This window comes from Dipteris shenzhenensis, chromosome 9 (genome assembly GCF_047967505.1).
Source record: "Dipteris shenzhenensis isolate YYH24624 ecotype China chromosome 9, Dip_SZ_1.0, whole genome shotgun sequence".
NCBI lineage: Eukaryota > Viridiplantae > Streptophyta > Polypodiopsida > Gleicheniales > Dipteridaceae > Dipteris > Dipteris shenzhenensis.
In genome coordinates, this window is record NC_141604.1 from 25,705,129 (window position 1) to 25,729,999 (window position 24,871).

At 42.3% G+C, this 24,871-nt stretch overlaps 1 protein-coding gene and 1 pseudogene across 1 annotated transcript; one reads left to right on the plus strand and one right to left on the minus strand.

Annotated features, from left to right (window-relative positions):
* Window positions 1-7,723: 7,723 nt before the first annotated feature.
* Window positions 7,724-9,756, minus strand: LOC147898428 (pentatricopeptide repeat-containing protein At5g27110-like). The gene is made up of 3 exons (XM_087379161.1): window positions 9,454-9,756; window positions 8,162-8,303; window positions 7,724-7,968 (listed from the first exon to the last, which is right to left on the minus strand). Exons 1-3 carry the CDS (start codon window positions 9,754-9,756, stop codon window positions 7,724-7,726), a joined length of 690 nt encoding a protein of 229 aa, XP_087235287.1.
* A 152-nt stretch (window positions 9,757-9,908) lies between these two features.
* Window positions 9,909-15,465, plus strand: LOC147898429 (putative pentatricopeptide repeat-containing protein At3g05240; annotated as a pseudogene).
* Window positions 15,466-24,871: the final 9,406 nt, after the last annotated feature.

Genomic DNA, 24,871 nt, shown 5'->3' on the forward strand with positions numbered 1-24,871 from the left:
TTTGGGAGCACGTTGGCTTCACATTGGCGAACTGCGTGTCATAATTGGAGACCCGTCCATCGGTGAGAGCTTGAGCGTTGGAGTTTTTGTATGTGAGGCTTTGGCTATTGCGGTGCTATTGTCGTTCAGCAGAGCTGCTGTGAGGTAGGTGTTTCGTCGGAGCTTTCCTCTACGGGAGAAGCCGATCGTTGGAGCGTCAAGGGTCATTGGAGAGGCGGCTAAGCATGTTGGAGGTGACTTGGAGAGCAAGGCGGCACTATTGTGTCTGTGAAGTCGTCGCTGAAGCCCGTAGAGCTGTTACGACGATGGCGGTGGCCTTGGAGGCTCTTGTTGGGGTGATGCATTCGAGTCAGCAGTCCGTCGAGGGAGTTTGTGAGCTATGGCAGCCGTTGAGCGTGAAGCTTATTGCAGTTGAGTCAGAGTTGAGTCAGGATCTATTGATCGTTTGTAGCATTGTGGTTGCATGCAAGTCTCGAAGCATGCTGCTTGGTGGTAGAGAGGCTGAGTCGGCTAGACCTCAAGTGCTATGAAGGTGTTGCTCGTAGAGACGTCACTTGAAGATGGCTGAGCCTTATTGTGTTGAAGTCGGCCTTCGTCAGTTGCTCTGTGGAGAAAGCTAGTCTAGATCTCAAAAAACCTTATAGGAAACTCATCATCAATTTGAACCTTAGAGAACCGTTAAACTCTTTCAAAGGACAGAGAACACATAGAAGATGTTTCTCACATGCAAGCAGAAGTCACTCCCTATCTCTCTCACAAAATCTTTGAAGACCTCTCAAAGGAATTCTCTCAAATGAATCAACGGAAATTCTCTCAACGGAAGTGAACGGAAGGAACTCGCAATCACTCAAAAAAACTCTCAAACTCTTGATCACTCTCACTCTCTCAAAAATCACAATGCCTCAGCAAAAGGCAAGGAAGCTCTGATACCATGACAAAATATGGAGAGGGGAGAGGAGAAGAGTGGAGATGAGGAGAGAGGGCACAGCTAGAGAGCACACCACAAATGACTAACTGTACACTAGATTTAGTTGAAAAAATAGAATATATACAAACCCATTTAGGGTTAGGGGATCTAACCCTTTCCTTTATAGCACTCTATAAGGTTAGTGCTATGCACATATGATCACGTGATAGTGCTATGCACACATGATCACATGATGTTGAGCGTGAACTCTTAACAATATTGAACATTGCAAAGAAGCTGGACTCGACTACTTTCCAGCATCACAACGACGATGCTATTAGCATGAGGATTTGGGCCACACTGAATGCGGAACACGTGTTCATCTATAGCGAGCAAGATATACCAAACATAAGGCCATTTATCATGGGCATCCAAACAAGATGGCAACTTGAAATGTTGAACACATATGGGAATGGTGGCCTTATCGCAATGGATGCTACATTTGGCACTAATCAATACAAGGTACTCGTCCCGACTTCAGGTATGTTAGTCTAATTCTTAGTTGATGGAATCGAGGTAATGGGTGTCTTATCCATGCTCTTTCATGACATGTACTTCCATCTTTATACCATGATGGTATTTGACAAGCATCAGAATGGTGTTCCCATTGCATGGGTAATCACTTTCTCTGCTATAAAGGTGGACATTGAAAGTTGGTTGACAGCTTTCCGAGATCATATTCTTGATCACAACAAGTCTTGGGAGCCCAATGCCTTCATTGTAGATGATGCTCTCGCCGAGGTGGATGCTTTGAGGTATGCTCAAATGAATGACCCGGTGGTATTATATACATGGTATTAAAAGATGGGACAATAGCATTGCACACGTTGTATGCATGCATGTATTTGGTGTGGACATATATCTTTGCTTGTGGCACGTGTGACGTTCCTGGCTAAAGAACTTGGTAAAAAAAGTGCATGATTGGCCCACCAGAGCAGCCATGTTTAAAAGCCTTAGTGCCATAATGAACATCCGTGGTTTACTAGGGTAGATGTCCAAGACGTAAGAGGAGCATGCCAATGATTTCGTGTCGAGTTTCATGTTGGAGTTTGAGCAGCAGATTGATTTCATGACGTATTTTCGAAAGACGTTGATAGGATAAAATCTGTATATATTTTTCTCCACATAGATTGTGCATGAGGGTAGACACTGAACACATGATAGTGTTAATTTGCGGGTTGTGTGTGAATAAGCCAATGTAACTGGCTGCACATGTAAAAGACCTTTTTATTTTGAACTTGAAAGACTAAAAGTTTTTTTGCAGGGACTTATTAGGGAAATGATGAAATGCAATGTGGTTATACCAGACCTCCAGAGCAAGGGTATCCAGTGTGTGGTCAAGTGAATGTTTTTGGGGTCATGTAAAGTCAAGTCATGAAGGTTTTTTTTATATTTTCCAGAGTCACTGTGGTCTTATATGTTATGGGAATTTGATGTGTTCTGGCGCCCATGTCAAGGGGCTTTTCATGTGTGTATATGGGGGAGCATGCAAGCTTTAATGTGCATGCTAATGTGTGTGGGAATTGTGTGACTAAAGGTCCAAAATGTGCATTTAATGTGATTTGGGGGAAATGTCTTGAGAGTGGTAAAATGTCACTAGTGAGGTGGCAGATTAGGCTGAGGTGGCTGGACTGATTGAGAAGGCATCGTGCTCATACATGTGGCTACGTAATAGAAGAGGGAAGCTTCTAGTTGAGGAGCGAGCATGGTACGTGGAGTCTTGGGCTTGCAGATAAAGGAGAAGAGGGAGGAGTCTGTGAAGGGCGGACGAGCTGTACGAAGAGCTGGTGCGATGGTGGGAGGCTCCTAGAGTGAAGAGGAGAGAGCAGCGCAAGGATCACAGCGGTGTTGATTGAAGGGCTACACTGTAGGAGGGGGATTTCGTAGATGAAAGAGGCTGTGTGTGTGTGCATAAGCGAAGGGCTGAGCGCCTATGAAGAATACGGGCTAGTACGTGATGAGAAGGGAGCTTTGGGAACAAGCGTAGCCTTGCATCGGATGGCGTGCGTTGATTGAAGGCTGGAAAGAGCCGTACGGCTGGTACGGAATCTGAAGCATGGGCTTTGTACGGTCTGCAGTACGAGATTGTACGGTGTAATTGTTGATTGGTACAGGCTGGTAGTACGGTGCCTTGATTGCAGGCTGAACGGGCACGTACGAGTTATTAAAGATGTCTTCTATGAGCTGTACGGAGGACGATCGTCATTAAATGCAGAGTGTACGGATTACTGTGTGGTTGTACGGGCCTGCTGTCGTACGTATAATTGTACGGCTGCTTGTGCAGTGAATGTACAGATTTATAGATGATAATACCCGCCAGTTCCTCTTGTGAACAGCTTGTGAGCTTCGGGGGTCTAGCTGGCCAATGAGCAGTGGGCTGTGGATCCGTGGTATTCTGAGGCTGACTGTTTTTCTGAGTTTTTTTTTTGGGGGAAGTTCAGTTCTGAGTTCAGTCTGTTTCGGGCTGTGTAGGCTTTCCCCTCTTTTAAAGAGTCTGGGTGTGTTCTAGTCAGATTGTGTGGGAGGTTGACTTGTTACTTGTGTGCTCTGGAATCCCGCTCTGAAAGTCAGTGCATAAGCTCTACCTTGAGAGCTACCACATTACAGTACTGATCCCGGAGAAGTCCCGAAGATACGATTTTGTCTCTAGAGTTGGATTCTGAAGAAGTGGATATGATTGTATGGGGTCAGCAGTAAAGTACTGAGTCATTTTGTGTTTGTCTGAGGACAGTCCTGTGTTTCTTTTTTTTTCACATCAACGTGGTTGTCCCACTTGGGTGAGTTTTGTATTTTCATAATAACACAAGCGATTTATTGCTTTCTCAGACACATAGACTTTTACAACCCTTCAATCTCATGTTATGTAGATATGTGGGTACAAGCAGCAAGGCGCTTGCCTCACGCAAACCAAGATACTAATGGTATGTAAGTGCTTGCCGTATTATTGGTATGTTGACATGGTGAAGCACAAGGGCTTCAAAAGAAATCGTAATATCAAAGGCATAATAGAGAATGCTGTCCATCTAGCAAAGGACATACCAGATGAGTATGTCACATTCTTGGAAGGAGACCAGCTCACAGCTACAGTATGTAGCATGTCTAGAGCTGGGGAAACATATACTGTTTACAATGCAAACTGTGAGTGGGCTTGTTGTGATTGTGATTGGTCTTGCAAAGGTAATTTTTGTAAGCACCAAGCTAAGGTTTTGCTCCTCTCCGGTATTCCCTTGGAGACGGTCGTAGTTGGGGCCAACCGCGCCTGCATAGTGGCAATTTCATGGAGTTCGACAATCACGGTTAGTGAAGGTTTGATGGTCTCTTCACACCATTTCATTTAAATAAATTACGTATCTATGGGGTTTTGATTGAGCGTTTTCATGTCTTGCAATAGGGGAAAATGATGTACACGGAATCCAAGCTAGTGGTGCGCAGAGTCTCGAAAACAACACAACAACAGAGAGAGCAAGATTGTGGGGGCTAGCCTATTGCGAGGTAGCTTATATACTCCTCAGGCGGTCACTTATACATTTTTACCAATGTACCCTAATTAATGGAGGACTCTTTAAATTCAAATTGTAAATGCTCACATACATGGGGGGATTAAAAAAATATGTATCCAATATAGTTTACGAATATACAGAGGAGAGCTTTAAATTTGATATTTTCAAACCTGTATGTATATGGGGGGGTTGAACAATTATGGAAAAAAATGTAAACTTCTAAATATGTTCCCTAAGAAACTCACAAGAAGCGTGAGAACTTTTCTTGTTAGCTTTGTTAATATGAGAAACTCACTAGGATGTCCAAGTTTTAACTTAAGGGAACCTGTGGCAGTCCTTACTTCAATGTACCTAATTTACAGAACACAAAGAATATCTTTGAATCCTTGAGGCGTTCAACAGGCACTAGCACACAGCCAGAGGTACTAGGCAGCTCAATCTACAACCAAGAGGGCGTCGCTTTTTTGCATTTCAAAATCGTTTCTTTCAAATTTGTGCATTTCCGATGCATCCACTCTCTTTTGGAAGAGAGCAAGCAGCCCTGCTGGTTGTTGGGAACTAGCTACAATTACCTCACATTGAATGAGAATGGCACCAAGGAAAGGGCAGATGCAATTCCTTCCCTATAAACAAATAGACAGATTTAGGAAGAAGCATCATGATCATCTTTAAAGCATCATGATCATCTTTACTGTGGACCTAAGCCCATGGAAGCACCATCTCGAACTCAACCCCAATAGAGTTCATCTGAGTGTGTTCTTCATTTACACTAGTATGCACATGTTGCAGTGAGATATGAGAGTGATGAGGAGCCTTGGGACCATCATACTGTAGTAGAGGTGGTTTGCTGCCCTATGCTCCAACATATTGATTGTCTTAAACAGCCAATCAAGAATCCCTTGGGGGAAAAAGGAACGTGGAGGAAGATAAACATTACAACAATGCATCCTATAGGTGAGACTCTTGTTATAGTTGCTGTTCAAAACCATCTATAAAGCTTCCAAAGATGAAATGAGACGTTGCTTATGAATCATCACCAATGTCCATTGAGTCTATCAAACAGCAGATCAAAGGACCCCTCTGGTCTTACTAGACTGAATTGCATCAATGGGAAGGGTTAGCTGATCCAGGAAGGTAGAAGTCACCTTTTAAAGAGCTCCCCCCGGGCATATGTTCATTTATAAAAGGACAATTATAAAGCAGACTCCCCTGGGATCTGCTTCCAAGGCAGTGAACCATCGCCATCGAATCCAGCTATGAAGTAATCATTCTATATCTGTAACGAATCCTTGCCTATCGAAAATGTATCAAAGTTCGTGTTTCAGTCAGCTGAAAAAAGGCTGCCAGCTGATAGAAAGTATGACTATCTGCGCAACAAATGTGAATTTAAATAAGTTTGACATGGGTGACAATATTTCTCCATCAGAGGCTGTTTTTATCTCCAGAGCACTAGACGAATGTGTCATCTCAGCTCTCCATCCCTGCCCATGAGTCTGTACGGAATACTTGTATGAGTATCACGTGTTCAATGCGGTCCGCATGCACACATGAAATCCTAATCAGAATGGCGCCTAGAGAGGGTATTCTAGTTGATGAGAGGTGAGTGATTAGTGGTGGGAAGATGGTGTTGCATCGAAGACGATACAAGGAAGGATATGCTTGCAAGCGAGCAGCGGTATTGAGGTCGTAAGGCGAGCATCCATTGATGTAACTACCCTGGCAAACGGGGAAAATTACGATCTGAAAAGTAGAACTTAATATGAGCAAAGTAGACGCAGCAACTTATGGCACGACATTTCTGTTGCATTTCTCCTTCTTTATCATTAGCATCTGGCATGCTCTCCTTGGATAGAAGGCAATCAAAAAGGGTAGTATCTTGCACCCCTCCAAGTTCGAATATGTCGGGGCTATCAATGGTTGGTATAAAGGCAAGGTCTTCAGGTACGCAGTGGGTCGACCTCCAAGTGTACCAATTTTTCCCACGCTCTCGGAGCCTGGCACGCGCTTGCAGTTCTTCAAAGCCTTCTTGCTAGGCTTCTTATGATCCACCTTGGTCCAAGCACCCTCAAGTGGCTCTACCCAAGGCATGCGGTTGCTGTCTTTTCCGGCACTGAACTCTATCCCGGCACACTGCCCTCTGTTCCTATCGAGTCTAAGGAGGAGCCAGGCCAAACCTTCTGACAATCACGTGCCAAATGCCCCATCTGTCTGCATCATAGACATTGCCGAGATCCCAACTCGCTCTCAGAACTGTCCACTGTCGAGAGTCTCAAGAAGGATCCCCTCTGGCAGGGTCTGTGAGTACCCAACTACCACCATAAAGCAAAGAACTCCGCATTTGCTAACATTGACACTACTTACTGATGCGGAGACACAAGATCATGCCAAATGCTCTCCCAATGGAGTGGAGGATAGGACTGTACTCCCTCGGGAGCTCTGGAAAGTGGAGCATCACCGGAAAGCATGTCACATACTAAGCTTTCCAAACCCCTTTCATCCCAATTACCAAGATGTTTGGTGTTCATCCAACTAGTTCCTAGGAATGTGTAAGAATAGAATCATTGATGCTGGTCACAATGGCACAAAGTGCATCAACATTGTGCCTCTTCCATGCCGAAGGAGAATAGCATGAGGTGGAAGTGTGTTTACTAGGTGGTTGGGATCAGGGCTTCCCGTTGGTTCTGCATCTGTTCCCACAACAATTTCTAAAAGCTCATAAGAGTCTAGAATGGCATCGATTTTGAACTTTTAGAGAGTATAGTTTGTCCCATCAAGCTTGCCTTCTATGAAGGCTAATGAACAAATGCGTAGGACTAGTGTAGCAGCAGCAATAGCCAAGATAGAAGCCATCACTCCTAGTATTCTATGCAAAGAAAGACTAGAATTTATGCACTATTTTTGCTAAGAAAACCTAAGCTCTGATTCATAGAGGCAAAGTACTGCCTTCTGTCAGCAACTAGATCTGTATAACCGCATGCAGTGAGGATGCAGATGGAGGTGATCATGTCCGGCTTAAACCTTTGACCTGCATCTGATCAAAGAGTTGCACGGCCTCCTTGCCATGCCCATTCTGGGTAGCCCAGGAGACCACTGGCATCTGTGCAAACACTGCCCTTGCATGGTCTAGCCTCCAGCATTTTCCATACATATTAAGGAAGGCATTTCTGATGTCGTGTCTATGAGTCCCATGCATGGCTAGTGACAGAAGAATGGATCACCCGACCCTGTTCTAAACCTGCTGCACTGGCGCACATATCTACAATGCAGATGGAGGGGCTTCCACCTGCATTTGATCAAACAATTGCAGGTCCTCCTTGCCATGTCCATTCTGGGACACGCAGACCATAGTCCGATGTGGCATTTCTGCAAACATGGCCTCTGCATCTTCTAGCAAACCAAATTTGCCATACATGTTGACAAGAGAAGTCCCCAGAACAACATCTGACTCCCATCCCTTGCTAGCAACAGTAGCATGGATCACTAAACCTCTCCCTTCCCACACTGGAACATGCATCCACAACACAGATGAAAGTGCTCTCTTTTGGCTGGAAGCCTTCAGCCTGCATTTGACCAAACACTTCCTTGCCATGCCCATTTTTTGGCACAAGCAGCAATCGTGGCACTCCATTCCCCCATGGCATTTCTGAGAAGACTGCCCTTGTATCATCTAGGCTCCTGCAAGTGCCATACATACTGAGAAGGGCTGCACCCATGGCAACAACCGACTCCCATCTGGTGCCAGCAACAGTGGCATGGATCCCATCTAGGGCTGCCATGCTTGCACATGCATCCACAACACAAAGAAAGGTGATCTTGTCTGGCACATATCCTTCAGCCTGTATTTGATCTATCAGTTGCAGGGACATGCTCAATTCTGGGAAATACAGCGATCATGGCACTCCAGGAAACCACATTCCGCTGTTTCATCTCTGCACAAACCAACTTTGCATTATTGATTGCCATACATGTTGACCAGGGCTATCCCTCACTTTCCTCTCTCTTCCTTTCCCTTCCTTCACTCCACCATCCTCCATTGAGGAAGATGATCTCATAGATCAGCTTAGAAGGGACGATGCACATGTTATGGCAGTGATGCAGGGGCTGCAAGAGAGCCTTGAAGCTAGGAAGGATGTAGCTCTAGAAGAGAGTAGAAAGGATCAAATTGGGGAGAGAGTAGCCAAGGTGGAGCTCACAACAAGAATGAGAATGTGCTAGATGCACTACTTAGGGCCTTAGCACATGGATGGGGCTAGCATGGGTTCAGGATGGGAATCTTTTTGTCATCATTACTCCCATCCTACACCAAGTGGTCTAGGATGGATTTAGAATGGGAGTAGCCACTTTTTCTCCCATCCTGAACCATGACCTCTAGACCCTGGCAGCCAAAATGGGATCCCCTTTTTTAGGGATTCAAAAACATGGAAGGATGACATGTGTCCTTGTCCCCACAAGGTCCCCACCTCTTAAACACATGAAATGATGCCATGTGTCCTCTTCCTCCTAAACCCATCCCTAGTTCTTTTTTTGTTAGCACATGGTGGGATGGTAATAGGATAGAAATATGCATGGGACCACCTGGGACCACCTTTTCCCATTCCCATCCTATTTCTTCCCATGTGCTAAGCCCCTTACATTGCCCATTCTCTACGCGCTACAACGCATGTGAAGGTTATGAAGTTTGGCTCAAAGCCTTGGGCCTGCATTTTACCAAACAGTTGTAGCCTTGCCACGCCAGTTCTGGGTGCAAGCTGTGATTATAGCATTCCATGAAACCACATTCATCTGTGGCATCTCTGCAAACGCTACCCTCTCATCATCTAGGTTCCACACTTGCCATATATATTGACAAGGGCTATCCCAAAAACAGCGTCTGATTCCATTCGTTACCAGCAAGGGTAGGATGGCTCAATTGACCCTCTCCTAGGGCTGCCACATTGGCACACGCATCCACAACACAGAGCAAGGTGATCTTATTTGGCTCAAAACTTCAGCCTGCATCTGGTCAAACAGTTGAAGGGGATCCTTGCCATGCTCATTCTGGGCACACGCTGCGATTATGGCATTCCAGGAGACCGCATTCAGCTGTGGCATCTCTGCCAAACACTGTCCTCGCCTTATACAGCTGCCCGTATATCTATTCTTGCTCACGTCTTCATGCACACGTTTTTTATCAGAGACGGCCTTGGCACTGGCACAAAGCCTGAAAAGCGAGGCATAGGAAGCAAGATCTCTTACCTGGACCATCTCATCATTCAAGCTTTCATGACGGTGGCAATCTAATGAAGGCATGCAATATTCCTAGGTCACCTGCAAAATTGGTACACTTGGACGTCGACCCTGAAGACCTTGCCTTTATACCAACCAATGATAGCCCCGACACATTCGAGCTTAGAGGGGTGCAAGATACTACCCTTTTTGATTGCCTTCTATCCAAGGAGAGCATGCCGAATGCTAATGATAAAGAAGGAGAAACGCAACAGAAGTGTCGTGCCATAAGTTGCTGCGTCTACTTTGCTCATATTAAGTTCTACTTTTCAGATCGTAATTTTCCCCGTTTGCCAGGGTAGTTACATCAATGGATGCTCGCCTTACGACCTCAATACCGCTGCTCGATTGCAAGCATATCCTTCCTTGTATCGTCTTCGATGCAACACCATCTTCCCTCCGCTAACCACTCACCTCTCATCAACTAGAATACCCTCTCTAGGCGCCGTTCTGATTAGGATTTCATGTGCGCATGCGGACCGCATTGAACACGTGATACTCGTACAAGCGTTCCGTACAGACCTATGGGCAGGGATGGAGAGCTCAGATGACACATTCGTCTAGTGCTCTGGAGATAAGAACAGCCTCTGATGGAGAAATATTGTGTCACCCATGTCAAAATTGTTTAAATTCACATCTGTTGCGCAGATTGTCATACTTTATATCAGCTGGCAGCCTTTTTTCAGCTGACTGAAACACGAACTTTGATACATTTTCGATAGGCAAGGATTCGTTACAGATATAGAATGATTACTTCATAGCTGGATTGGATGGCGATGGTTCACTGCCTTGGAAGCACGTCCCGGGGGGAATCTGCTTTATAATTGTCCTTTTATAAATGAACATTGCCGGGGGAGCTCTTTAAAAGGTGACTTCTACCTTCCTGGATTATTTTGCAGTCCTGGGGAATGCTCTGACATATTCAAATTGACCTGAATTTAGGTGTTCTGTTTAGAAAACATCTTCTGAGTAAACCCAACTAACCCTTCCTCTTGATGCAATTCAGTCTAGTAAGACCAGAGAGCTCCTTTGATCTGCTGTTTGATAGACTCAATGGACATTGGTGATGATTCATAAGCAACGTTTCTTTTCATCTTTGGAAGCTTTACAGATGGTTTTGACTTCATCTTTCTTACCTATAGGATGCATTGTTGTAATGTTTATCTTCCCCCACGTTCCTTTTTTCCCCAAGGGATTCTTGATTGGCTGTTTAAGACAATCAATATGTTGGAGCATAGGGCAGCAAACCACCTCTACTACAATATGATGGTCCCAAGGCTCCTCATCACTCTCATATCTCACTGCAACATGTGCATACTAATGTAAATGAAGAACACACTCAGATGAACTCTATTGGGGTTGAGTTCGAGATGGTGCTTCCATGGGCTTAATCCAGTAAAGATGATCATGATGCTTCTTCCTAAATCTGTCTGTTTGTTTATAGGGAAGGAATTGCATCTGCCCTTTCCTTGGTGCCATTCTCATTCAATGTGAGGTAATTGTAGCTAGTTCCCAACAACCAGCAGGGCTGCTTGCTCTCTTCCAGAAGAGAGTGGATGCATCGGAAATGCACAAATTTGAAAGAAACGATTTTGAAATGCAAAAAAGTGATGCCCTCTTGCTTGTAGATCGAGCTGCCTAGTACCTCTGGCTGTGTGCTAGTGCTGTTCCTACAGTTTTACAGACAATTATCGGCAATGCAGGCCTGTATGGCCTGTTCTGCTGTATGGCACATTTTGCCTTGGCCTGGGTGCTGTATGGGTGAAGATGAATGTGGCAGGCCGCAGCCGTGTTGTATACCTGCAGTGCTTTTATATGTGAGAAAGGTCTTGCTCTTAATGTTTACGATGGGAGATTATGTGATTCATGTTGTCTCAAAAGAACTGCTGGTACTGAGCAATTCTAGTGAAGAATTGGATCACTTGAATAGGACTTTTGTTCATGCCTATTCAGGCATATATATAGCTCATTTAGATGCATGGTAAAGGATATGTAGAATCACCTAGCTTGGGTGCTTGGTGGACATATAGCTTGGAGGCTGGGGGCCATTTAGCTTGTTAGTCGTACCCAGCTAGCTTGTGAGTAGAGACCAGCTGTTTGTGGTTTGAAGGCCAACTAGCTTGTGGAAGAGAAAGCCTCTGTGTTTTAGAGCATGGAAGGCGAGCACTGTGAGGTGCCTTCAGCCAGTCAGAGATTCTTGTATGGTAAAATCTTAATCTTTATTTTTGTCCCGAGGGATACTGGATTTATTGTGCGGGTTGGGCACTCTGATTTTGCATTTTCTGAGAGGCTGAGAGCTTGCTGGTCTGCTATCAATGCGAGTGAATGTATAAAAATGTTGAACGCCTCAAGGATTCAAAGATATGCTTTGTGTTCTGCAAATTAGGCACATTGAAGTAAGGACTGCCACAGGTTCCCTTAAGGCAAGGACTTTTTAAAACTTGGACATCCTAGTGAGTTTCTCATATTAACAAAGCCAACAAGAAAAGCTCTCACGCTTCTTGTGAGTTTCTTAGGGAACATATTTAGAAGTTTACATTTTTTTCCATAATTGTTCAACCACCCCATGTACATACAGGTTTGAAAATATCAAATTTAAAGCTCTCCTCTATATATTCGTAAACTATATCGAATACATATTTTTTTAATCCCCCCATGTATGTGAACATTTACAATTTGAATTTAAAGAGTCCTCCATTGATTAGGGTACATTGTTAAAAATGTATAAGTGACCGCGTGAGGAGTATATAAGCTACCTCGCAATAGGCTAGCCCCCACAATGTTGAAAGGTTTATGGCTCTTCTATTAGCTGAACTGCTCTAGCCACCACCCTCCATTGGAAAAAATAACAAAGGGAAAAGAAATGATTCTATTTGTACTCTCTTATATCGGAGAAAATTTTTTATTGTGCTATTCCAAATACGTAGCTCTATGTACTCATCTCTAGAGTTCCTTGTATGTCAACGTGGCAATTTGCCAAAAATCTAATTGTGATTGTTGATGAACCAACCATTTCTCCATGGTGCTAGCAGAAGTCCTTAAATATATTTAGATTCTAATCCTTGTCATGTTCCAGCATAGCCACATTGCACAGGTTGCACTACAATTCGCTTGGTGTAATTCACTCCTTTATTGCAAGGTGTAAGAGTGAATATCTCAAAATGCTCTCCAGTGAATTTATATTTTGGGGAGAATTCATGTTAAGGTATCTTTTTCTCGGGCTTCAATTGCTGTGCATTAATTGTATTGGAATCTTTGTGATTGACACAAGATAATGAAAGTGACAGATTTGTTTTCTTTCTGGCAGGTTTGAGAAACTTATGTGCTCAAGGACAGCTTCATGAAGCATTCCAGACTACCTGCATGGATCAGCAAGGAACTCATGTTTCAATTAAAACTATATATTGCCGTCTACGGGAGTGCATCAACAGCAAAGATTTGGCAGCAGGCATGGAAGTTTATTGCCTCATTAGGAGGCATGGATTTGATTCTGATACTGTCTTAGGGGCCACCTTATTCACTTGTTTGTGTTGTGTGGCAAGTTGTCACAAGCAAACCAAGTATTTAGCAAGATTTCCAACTCAAACTTGATTACATGGAGTGCCATTATCTCAGCAAATGCCAAACTCGGCCAAACGAAGGTAGCCATAAATCTGTATCACCAAATGCAAAAGTCAAGCATAAAACCCAATGCACGTGTATTTGCTGCTGTCCTGAAGGCATGCTCCTCTGTTCCAGCCCTTGATCAGGGAAAACTGTTTCATGGCCATATAATTGAGAGTGGTTGTGTAGTGGACTTATTTACTGCAAATCCACTTATTGATATGTATGCCAAATGTGGGAGCTTTGAAGATGCACGCAATGTGTTCGACAAATTGGCAAAGCGGGATGTGGTAACATGGAATTTAATGATTACAGGATACACACACAATGGATGTGGTGAGGAGGCTCTCCAACTATTTCAGGATATGCATCGAGAGGGTTTTGAGCCAGATAAGATAACATTCATATGCACTTTAAAAGCATGTGCCAGTGTTGGAGCCAGAGATCTAGGCAAGCTAGTTCATGCCTATGTAATTGAAAGAGGTCTTCAGTTGGATGTATGTATTGGAAACACCCTCATTGATATGTATTCCAAATGCGGAAATATCAAGGATGCACGGATGGTGTTCAACATTTTACCAAATAAAAATGTGGTATCATGGAATGCAATGATTGCAGGATATGCTCAGCATGGACATGGTTAGGAAGCGTTTGGGATCTTTTATAAAATGCAACAGCAGTGCATGGAACCAAACAATGCAACTCATGTTATATTAAAAGCATGCTCGAGTATAGCAGACCTCGATCAAGGTCAGCTGATTCATTCTCTTGTCATAGAAAGTGGCTCCGAGTTGGATGTATGTATTGGTAGTATGCTCGTTGACATGTATACCAAATGTGGGAGTCTTGATGATGCATGCAGGGTGTTTGACAAATTGCCACAACGAGACGTGGTGATGTGGAGTGCAATGATTGCAGGATATGTTCACAATGGGTATGGTGATCAGGCTCTTAATGTCTTTGAACAAATGCAACGACTGGGTATTGAAGCAAATGATGTCATACATATCAGTGTTTTGAAAGCATGTTCCAGCATAGCATCCCTCCATTAGGCAGGCTAATTCACAATCTTATCAAAGGCACTGATTTTGGGTTGGATACATGTGTTGGGAACGCCCTCATTGATATGTATGCCAAATGTGGTAGTCTTGAGGATGCACGTCGAGTGTTTGACAAGTTGCCAAGGAGGAGTGTAGTGATATGGAATTCAATGATTGCAGGAAATAACTAGCATGGGAATGGTGAAGAGGCTCTATTTCTTTTTCAGCAAATGTTAAAGGAGGGCTTCAAGCCAAATAATATAACCTTTCTTTGCATCTGAGAGCATGCTCCATCATAGCAGCCTTAGCTCAGGGCAAATTGACTCATGCTCATATTATCAAAAGTGATTTAGAAGTTAACATGCTCGTTGGTAATACCCTTGTTGATATGTATGTCAAGTGTGGAAGCCTGGAGGATGCGTGCAAGTTGTTTGACAAATCATCAAAGCAAGATATTGTGGTGTGGAGTGCAATCATTGCAGGATATGCCAAGCATGGTGATTATAAGATGGCCCTGCAAGTTTTTGAGGACATGCAACAAGAAGGTTTGAAGCCAAATGATGTAACATTTGTTTCTCTTCTTTCTGCATGCAATCGTGCAGGGCTGGTGGATGCAAGTTTCTATCACTTCAAATCCATGAACAGAGAGTATGGCATTGCACCAACCTTTGAGCATTACAACTGTATGGTTGACCTTCTTGGGCGTGTTGGTTGTTTGAATGAGGCGGAATATTTGCTTCAAACCATGCCATTTGAACCGAACCTTGTTGTGTTGACCTCTTTGCTCAGTCACTGCAAAACACATGGTAATGTAGAGCTAGGGAAAAGGTGCTTTGGGTTTATAAATACAACAGATAGTGCATAGGCATCAGCTTATGTGCTCATGTTGAACATTTATGTTGGTGCTGGCATGTGTGATGATGCAGACAAAATTTCAGAACTGAGGACATGTTCATGTGCATGGAAAAAACCAGGGCAGGCCTTTATTGAGCTTGAGAACGAGGTGTAGGAATTTGTAGTGGGAGATACGAGCCACCCACAAAAGGATAGTATATATACAAAGGTGAACAGGTTGAGTATGGTAATGACAGACCAAGGATATGTGCCACGTTTGGAATTGATGCTACAGCTAGAGGAAGAGAAGGGGGATCCGTTGTAGACAACCTTGGGATCTAGTAGAAAATTTTAATTTGGGTGCACTTTAGGGGCCCAACTTTTTTGGTATGAGTGCCCTGTAAATCGTGTTAGTGTGAGAAATCCAGAATTGAAATGTGAGGAAGAGAGAATCTTTCAACAGCTGCTGCACTTCTGGAACATAACGGATGCATCTGGAAATCTAGTGGGTATCTTTCCAACGTATGTCGAAATCTGGGACTCAAAGTCACAGTGGTCCAATCTTTACACCACTAAGGAGGCTGCAGAGATTGAATAGACGAAAATTCATATGCTGGTTCCTTGTCCCTGTGAGGGGCCTAGGTGCAATATCTTCAACACACCTAGGAGTGCGGTTGGATAGCGACACAACGGACCTCAGGACATCCAGGTCAGTGTTCACATTGAGAGAGGCTCTGAGAGAAAAGGCAACCTCATAGGTTCATTTTGGTGATGGGAGTATCCTTCTTTTGAGTTTTAATTCAGTTGAGATTCGAGTACTCCTTGGTCTTGTTGATACCCTCTTCTATGTTTCATTTCTCGATGATGTGAACATGCACACACATGCACACAGAGGGTGTGTGCTGTATCTGATCAGCTGGGTGATGGCTTGTTCTTTGTTAGAAATGCTTCCTAATTCTTTATATAGTAAAACTGGATAAAAATCTTACTTTCATTAACAACAAAGATTACAAAGTTAACCATAGGTGCACGTGAAGCAACTTGTTTTATAAGATTACTAGACGATACTGTCTGATGCAATTACTCCTACAGTGCTGCGCTGTGATCATTTGATTGGCATAAGTTTCACCTAGGAATCTAGTTTTCCGCTTGACATGAAGTCACATTGGCATGAGAGAATAATTCTTGTGCTAGACATAGCGAAGTGGACAAACCTTACTTTATCATTGGGACATGGAAAATATAGTAGATGTCTTCGTGAAAATGAAGGGACAAGTTGTTACAAACATATGGATAAGCTATTGGTTTGATTGTGAATAAGTTCAGTGCTTCTCCCAACCTCTCGATCCTGATGTTAATGCTGAGGGAAGGTATTAAGCTTGCTCTACTTTTGAACAAAAGTGTTGACCTTGAGGGAATAAAAGGTTTTCCACCTCTACCATCTAGTTTATCTTATGGTTCTTTTTCTTAGCTCTGAGATCTTGTATTGGTGGTGGTTGAGCCATGCTTTGATCCCTCTTGTATGCTGGTTTAGATTGTATGGTTGTAGTTGTTTGTGAGCTTCCTGTACTCGGAGAATTTGTTGTTGAGGCTTGGTCATACTTCTTGTTTTGGTGCTTTGTAGATGTCCTCCATTTGTGTGCTTTGTGTTTTTCTTTGGTAGTTGTGGTAGCAATTTTTGGTCTGCCCTCTAGGGAAGACCTTAGTAAATGCACCCCCCTTCCGAAAGGGAAAATTTTCTCTAAATTTTCATCTTTTTTTTGTGATTGGTTGGGACCATGTGCTCTCCACCATTTCCTCCCTTTTTTTTCTCTTCTATCTATTTTGGGCAGGCCCAGTGAATGCGATTCACATTATTGTTCTAGGTCTGTGGTGAGTGTTTACCATAAGCACACTTATTCGATTGCTCCCCTCATCCGAAATAGTGCTAGGTGCTATCTCCCTCGCCCCCTCTACATCTTTATAGTAGAGAAAACACATCCAAAAAATTGCCATGGAGGGAAAGACGTAGGTTTAGGAAAATTTGTTTGTATGTTTTTCCTGTTCATTACATAAGCTTGTAACCATACGAGTATCCAATGCATTTTCTTGAGAAGAAAGTACATTGTCAAGCTCTTTTTCACATGTTACTAGCATCATTTTGCCTTTCCCTCACAACAATCTCTTAGCATAACTAGAGTTGTGATAGGAAGCCTTTCGTTATGAAGCACGTAACTACTAACTAAAATTTTTAAAGGGAAAAAGTGAATGATTAAAAATGTAGACATGAGACACAACACAACAACGTCCGTTAGGATCCGATCCTTGCAAATGTTAGGGGTGGTGATTTATTATTGACTTGGAGATGTCCATATTGTTTGTGCCTTTTGGGAGTTGAAGCCCAACAAATACATGAAAAAGGCAAGAACCCATGATTGATTCTCGTTGCAGTCTATATAATATTGTCTCATGGATTACAACTTTATGAGTACAGGTGTCGATATCTTTCGATCTTGCATCCAACTTGGCTTTCCCTGCTTTCTCACGTCGAGAACATGCATAAAAAGAGAGGAATGTGGTAAGAATTCAGATTGAAAACAAGCAATTCTGAATGGACGAGAGATTGAAAATATTTGTATGACAACATATAATATGTAATAATAATAACCACACAGTGCGTGGGTGGAAAGACGGTGTGCTTCCTTTCCCAAAGAGTTATAATCCAAGGGAATGGGCCCTTTCCCATGCACCGAGTTTTTTAGCATCAAGAATATTAGTGTCGAGAATATAAGTGCTAAGAATAAGTCTCGCGAATGGATAAGATACTGGCATATTACTTGAATGTCAATAGTCGTATTCGTATTGCAATTCAACAAATGAATAACCTCCATGCATTAATCAAGTAGATCTCTCCTTCCCCAAAGAATTATAATCCGAGGAAATAGGCCCTTCCCTAGGAATCGCGTTTTAGAACATCGCATTGGTTAAATAGATCTTTTTCACTTTCTGCAAACATGGAATTAAAGAATAATTTAAAATTTTCTTTAGCAAATGAAGTATCTAGGCTAAGCTTGTGGAAAGAGTTGCAAATTTTAGTTCATAGTTTTTCGTTGGCTCCAGCGGCAGTTCGTGGAGATGCGAATTTGATTTGCAAGTCCTCTGCTTGCTTCGAGAAAGCTTTTTGCTCGCCAAGAATCGATTTGTGATCACATACAGGAGCCTATTTGGTTTGATAGGCTATTGCTTATTTGAGTGGAGTTCTAAGTGATTGTGAGGGTGCCTAATTTGAGTTTCCCAGGCCAACTAATCTTGGTTAAAAGCTCTTTGCTTGTTTTCGGTTGGTCGTGGGTACGCCAAAAGCAAGGAGGAGTTGCTGAGACCAATGATTTCCAGCACTTTCTTTTCTATATAAAACATCGCTTTTTTCTTCTTGCTTTTCCTTTCTTCCTTGCTTTCTCCTCCAACAATAAAGTTATAACTCAAACCATTGGATCTTCATAAAGATCAACGTCTTATATTTACGACATGTGGCTTAATGAGGGCTCAAGAAAACCAGACTTCCCCCTAGGCTACTTGCCGTCAAGGTATCCTAAAAGATTTGCTACTATAAGTTTTTGCATAACTTACTTATTCTTTAGAGTGTACAAACCATACCACAACTTGACATTAGAGAAGAGCATTATGTTCCTTATAATGAATTCACTCGTTATGTCATCAATTTGTTCATATCTATACATGTGTTAGGTTTTTGGTTATATGCAGTTGTTCAATGAAGAAGTGTTACCAGCTACTTCGCTTACTAAAGGCGGCCACTTTGTTGCAACTCTTGCATGTGAGAAGTGACTACATGCATGCTGCGAACTGAGACACATTAACCGGCTTTTGATGATATAGCTAAAAGAGATTCGGGTAGTATGAAATGTTGTTAGAACCAGGTGGAAGGATGATAGCGAGCTATTTGAATCTTTGGTTGACAATGAAGCACAAGCTATCCAAAACTTTGGCTGGCCTCAATCTCGACCAGGTAGGAGACTATTTTCTGTCATGAGAACTTCCTCTGCTCCTTATTCTATGTGTTTCCTTCGACGAGGAGACAAGAGAATAATTTCTATCAAGTGCTTGACCTCTGCTCGGCCCAAAGCTTCACAAATATTCATGCAATCATTGCCACACTCTATGCTCAGTAGGATCTCTGGGGAGGAGACAAGTGATGAATGCAAACTACTCAATCAATGTCATGTAAAGTACTTAATCGATGTCACGCAGACTCCACAGTCCCTCCTGGAGTGTTTTACAATCGTTAGGTTCTCATTGAGATCCCTTACAAATGATTTTGTTTTCCCTCGTTAGTCGAAACAGTTGCCCTCGTTGGATTTTGTCGTAGTCCTTGTTCTCTCTAGAGAGGAGAGATCTTCGACTGAGACTACTAAGCTCTTTGGACGGTTATGAGGAGTCTACCGACTTCACTAAGCTCCTTGCTTGCATTATGTACGGGAGCTATGCTTGGCGTTTCGTTTCCTTTTTCCCTCTCATTTTCTCCTCAACTCCCTTTTTCTACAAGCTATGAAACTACTTAGAGGATGCAAAACGTTTGAATCACTATTCTGGAAGGATCCTCCCATTACATCCGTCTCATGATCTCAATTTTAGGACATTTGATCGATGCAGCTACAAGTTGTATTGCGAGTTAGATTTGAGTTTACCCATCGAGCCTGCGTTGGCCTTAATTGTTGCATGCTCTAGCCTTGAATGTTCAAGGGTGGATAGCTTATGCACTGGGATGTATATATTTTTTAAAATTGCAGTGATACTACGATGTGATTACTGATTCCTCTGGCACCTCTATATAAATGTTGTTATGTGCAGAAAATGGCATGACGAACTTTGTTAAACCTCATAGCTATGACTGTAGGAACACCAAAAATATGTGAGCTACACGTATGTTTGTAGCACTAAGCTTCACGGAGACCCTACCAAGGATTGTCTTGGAGGTATACTTGAACTTAAGCCTAAGGATATATCTAGGGGTATCCTCCGTGTCGTCTTCTACATGTAGGCCATGGGCCCCTCTCAGTGTCGCTTGGCTTTGACTGCGGGACCCTCTCAACATCGCCATCCTTCTGACAAAAACCGGTGGAGCAAACCGGTGACCCATGGATTCCATCCATGCATATGGCCATTTAGGCACTCATTCGAATTCGCCTTGGAATGTGGGCTGTAATTCTCTAGCTCCGCCTATCAAACCGTCATCCTCTTCGCGTCGATCATCCTCGTCGCCTGTTCACCTCTAGGTACTTTGCTCTGCGCCAATGCACGTGAAGGAGCTTGGGCTGCGTCAACGTGAAGGACATTGGATTAGTGATTGGCTCCAGGTTAGTTTTGCTCACACTGCCTGTGTATCTGCTTATTGGTAGGCGAGAGGTGCATGCTCATTTGGAGGTTGCAGAACGTAGTTATTGGTGGATGGCTCGTTGTGATGTGCCAAGGCGGTGAATGTTTCTAGAGGCGAGCTCGCACCTCCATTTTCGGCTCAAGGAATCTTATCACAGTCAAAGTCAAATACCAAATAGTCTTTTGTTAATTTCATTCATGTCTTTGAAGCAATCTTTGGACCATTTGAGTCAATATCCATGTCATTCATGTTTGATAAGCCAACACTTTTGAACTCTTTGCCCTCCTTGACAATGTGTATGAATTCATCCACTCTAGATAAGACATCACTTCTAAAACCTTTTGCTTTATGGGTACCAAATTACCAATGAACTCATCCACTCCCGACAAGATATCACTTCTATAATTAAGTACATTGAAATCACTTTGATGTCTTTGCCTTTCTCAATATGCATGAATTCATTCACTCCAGAGCATGCATTTTGCTTCTGAATTATTTGTCTTTTTCGATATTAATGAGCTCATCCACTTGATGTCACTTCTATAATTGAGTCCATTGAAATCATCCGCATCTGAAGGGACAAAGCTTGGCTTGTTGGCATATTCTTTAAGTTCTTTGAAATTGTAGTATACCTTACCTTTATCATTGAAAACCACATGTCCCTTTTCAGCGGCCATGGCCGATGTGAACAATTGGAGGAAGGGAGAAATAACGATGGGAGGAAGGGAGAAGGTACGATGAAAGGGAGGATGAGGATGGTCGATGGGAGCAAAGGGAGGAAGCGACGATGGAAGGGAGGAGGGGAGATAGAAGGGAGGAAAGGAGAAGGGACGAAGGAAGGGAGGAAGGCCGATGGAAGGGAGCAGGGTGATAGAAATCCCCCTTCCCTTATTCCCGGCCATGGTCGCCAGTGAATAAGGAAAGGGGGATTTCCTTCTCTCCCCCTTTCCTTTTTCCTTAGCGGCCACGGTTGCTAGGGAATAAGGGAAGGGGGATTTCCCTCCCCCTTCCCTTTATGATGAGCAGGCGGATAGATGACAAGTGACAAGCAGCGCGAGATGGCGGACAGTCGATGGACGATGGACAGTAGGCAACAGATGGACGATGGGCAATGGCGGATGGACGATGGGCCATAGGCAAGCCAACGGGTGACGTGCGATGTTGGGGAGCGAGATAGGGGGCGGTGGGACGGAATTGGGATGGAGGTGGGCATTGGTAAGCGAGGTAGGAGGAGGTGGGAGTGTAGAAGGGGAATGGGAGTGTATAAGGGGACAAAGGAGTGCTATAAAATACAAGAAAGAGTGTCGTAAGGAATAAAACTTACCTGTATACTATTGTTAGAAAGAGAGATCTTGGGAAAGAGAATGTCGTGTGTGTCGTTCACTAAGGAAGGGATGAAGCGAAATTGGATAGAAGAATGTCTTAGCATGAAGGAATGTTTAGGAGAATGTCGGCTCTTTTTGTTTGTACTTTAAATTCAAATCATCCCGCAAATTCTTTTGCACTTCAAATTTGAATCGTCCCGTACTTCTATTTTGCCCGAGGGATTCACAGGAGGAAACTTATGATATCACGTTAGTTTACAATAGGGGTTTTTTTTAATGAGGCATAAACTTATACATTAGGGGTGGGGGCCCTTTTTATTTTTTCCCAATATTGAATTTAAGTTAGGGGGGCCATGCCATATTCAAGAGGGGGGGCATAGTATAGGCTATCTTGGGTAACTAGTCCAAACAAGTTTGGTTTTGTATATGGTTTTAAATAGTCATAGGGAAAGTAATCTAAATTTGATTATTGTGTAACCTAAATGCTTGAGAAAGAACGTAGATTTAAGAAAAGGGGGGGACATAATAGAAATTTGGTGGTATCTTATAAGCTTAAATAGGGGTGTTTTATTATCCTATGTGGATCTTAAATAGGGGGTTTTTTTGAAGTTCATGCACACAGGTGACATCAACCTTTAATGTAGAGTGAATCCCCCGGGCTATTTTGTAAGTTCAAATTTGAATCTCCTTGGAAAAATTTCTCCCAATCTCTTTATAAATTAGAATCCCTCTCATTTTGATTCTCATTTTCTTTCACTTCCCTCTCAATTCGATTCTCTCTTGGTAAGCTTTCGAATCTCTTCTAGTTTCTCTTTTGACTCTTGTTTTGTTCACATGGATGTTAAAATTCCCCTAACTCCCTCCACATATTAGTGATGTTGTAGAACCCCGCTTCTTAACCATGTCCTCTTTACCCAATTACCTCCTCCCCTCACTCGATGCCTCTCCTCCTCCCCTTCTAATCGACGTCTCTCCTTCTCCCTCCTAATTGGTCGACGTCTCTTGTACTCGGCCCTAAGAGGTAGAGAGGAAGAGAGAGACCCTTCCTAGGAGGGAGACCCCTCCCCTTACCCCTCGGCCACCGTGACCATTGAGGGGTAAGGGAAGGGGTGAGAGGGAGGAGTCGAGGGATAAGGGAAGGAGATTGGAAAGAGACCATGATGCTATTTAATTAAAATGTATAAAGTAATTAATTTTTAGTATTAATTAATTTATGTTTATCATTTAATTATTTTATCTTAGTTAATAATTTTATTTTTCTTTATTTTTAATTATTTTATCTTAGTTTGTAATTTATGTTTTTAAATAAACTTTATTTTATTAGTTTATATATATTTATTTATTTAAATAAAATTTAATGAGTTTAATATATAATTGTTTTGTATTATTGAATTTGAATTTAAATATTTTAAATAATATATTTATATTTTTAATTTTTAATTCATTTTAGTGTAAATTTATATTTAATTAAATTTAATTTAGCAGCATATATTTAATTTAGTTTAAAATATTTTGCTAAATTAAATATACTTTAAATATATATGAAATCAATAAATTTTATTTATAAGATTTCTTTTATCTCTTGCAAGTAACCTATTAAAATGAATATGAAAAAGAAATAACTTCTTGCTTTTTCTTCGATTCGACGATTGGTATAGCTTAGATTAGCATATATTAGTTTATCCATAGAGCAGAGGACTCCAAAATAACCAATCAAAGCCATGCTTGAAAATTCCCGACTAGTTCCTAATCGGCATTAGTCCTATGTTCACATGCGGTTTCACACTCATAACACAACCCTATGAGCAAAGTTTCAATTGACAGATCAGTAAGCAGGGTCAGAGTTTCAGTGGACACAATGTAATTGTTAATTATGGATAGATCATAGTTTTTTTTTTTTTGCATCTCATCATTGCAAAGCCTTGTTGGCTATCATTTTTCAATATATGTACATATATTGAGCCTTGTAAAGCCTTTGAGGCTATTTTTGATTATCTATTCAAAGATTTTATTAAATGGACACACACACAAGTGGACACATTACAGCTTGGGCACATTAAGGTATGATGGGTAAAATGCATTGTCTTTCAGCTTGAGCACATTATAGTATGATGGGAAAAATGCATTGTCTTGCAGCTTGGGCACATTATAGTCAAAATGTATTGTCTTTCAATTTGTACTTTAAAGCCTTATTGGCTATTTTGTTAAAGCATTGTATGATCTTCAATTATTATGGAGCACTCTCAAGAGATTAGAGCTTTTGTCTCTAGCACCACCTTACATTTTAATGGGAAAGAGTATGCCCCTGATAACGGAAGTGGACTCCCATACACATGGGAAGAAAATTTTGGTTTCTCATTCAAAGAAAAACTGAGCTACAGCTTATGATGTCGAGGAAAGATATGGAGCAAAATGAGGAGCCATGGAATGCAAGCTTCTCTAAGAAAGATATAACTTCTAGCATGGTTGTGGGAATTACGATGGAACCAAAGAGACTATACTTAGATATTTTTGTGAATTGTTCACAACCTCATATTGGGGGCTATCATTTATCTTATCAAGAGGTCTAAATAGGTTCGTGATGCCCTCCACCGTCAAACTTTACAAAATTACAAACTCTAGTAGAAGCTCTCATGGATGAATGGAGTACATTTCCAAGTATAGAGGCAAGTAGGTTGCGTTAAAAGATTATGGTTGAGTACTTTAAAACATCTTCACTCAAGATAGACCATGAATTTAGTCAAGAGCAGGGAGGGCACAAGTAGGATGAGAGGGATGCTAGTTTGGTTCGGAAATAGATTGTTTATAAGAAGGATCTGATGGATGCTAGTTTGTTTCATAAACAAAGAGGACATAAGCAGGATGAGAGAGCTACTAGTTTGGCTCAGAAGTAGCCTAGACAAGGTGCCCCACATGAAGGGTCTACACAAAAACTCTTTGAGATAGAAACAGAAGCAGATGTTACA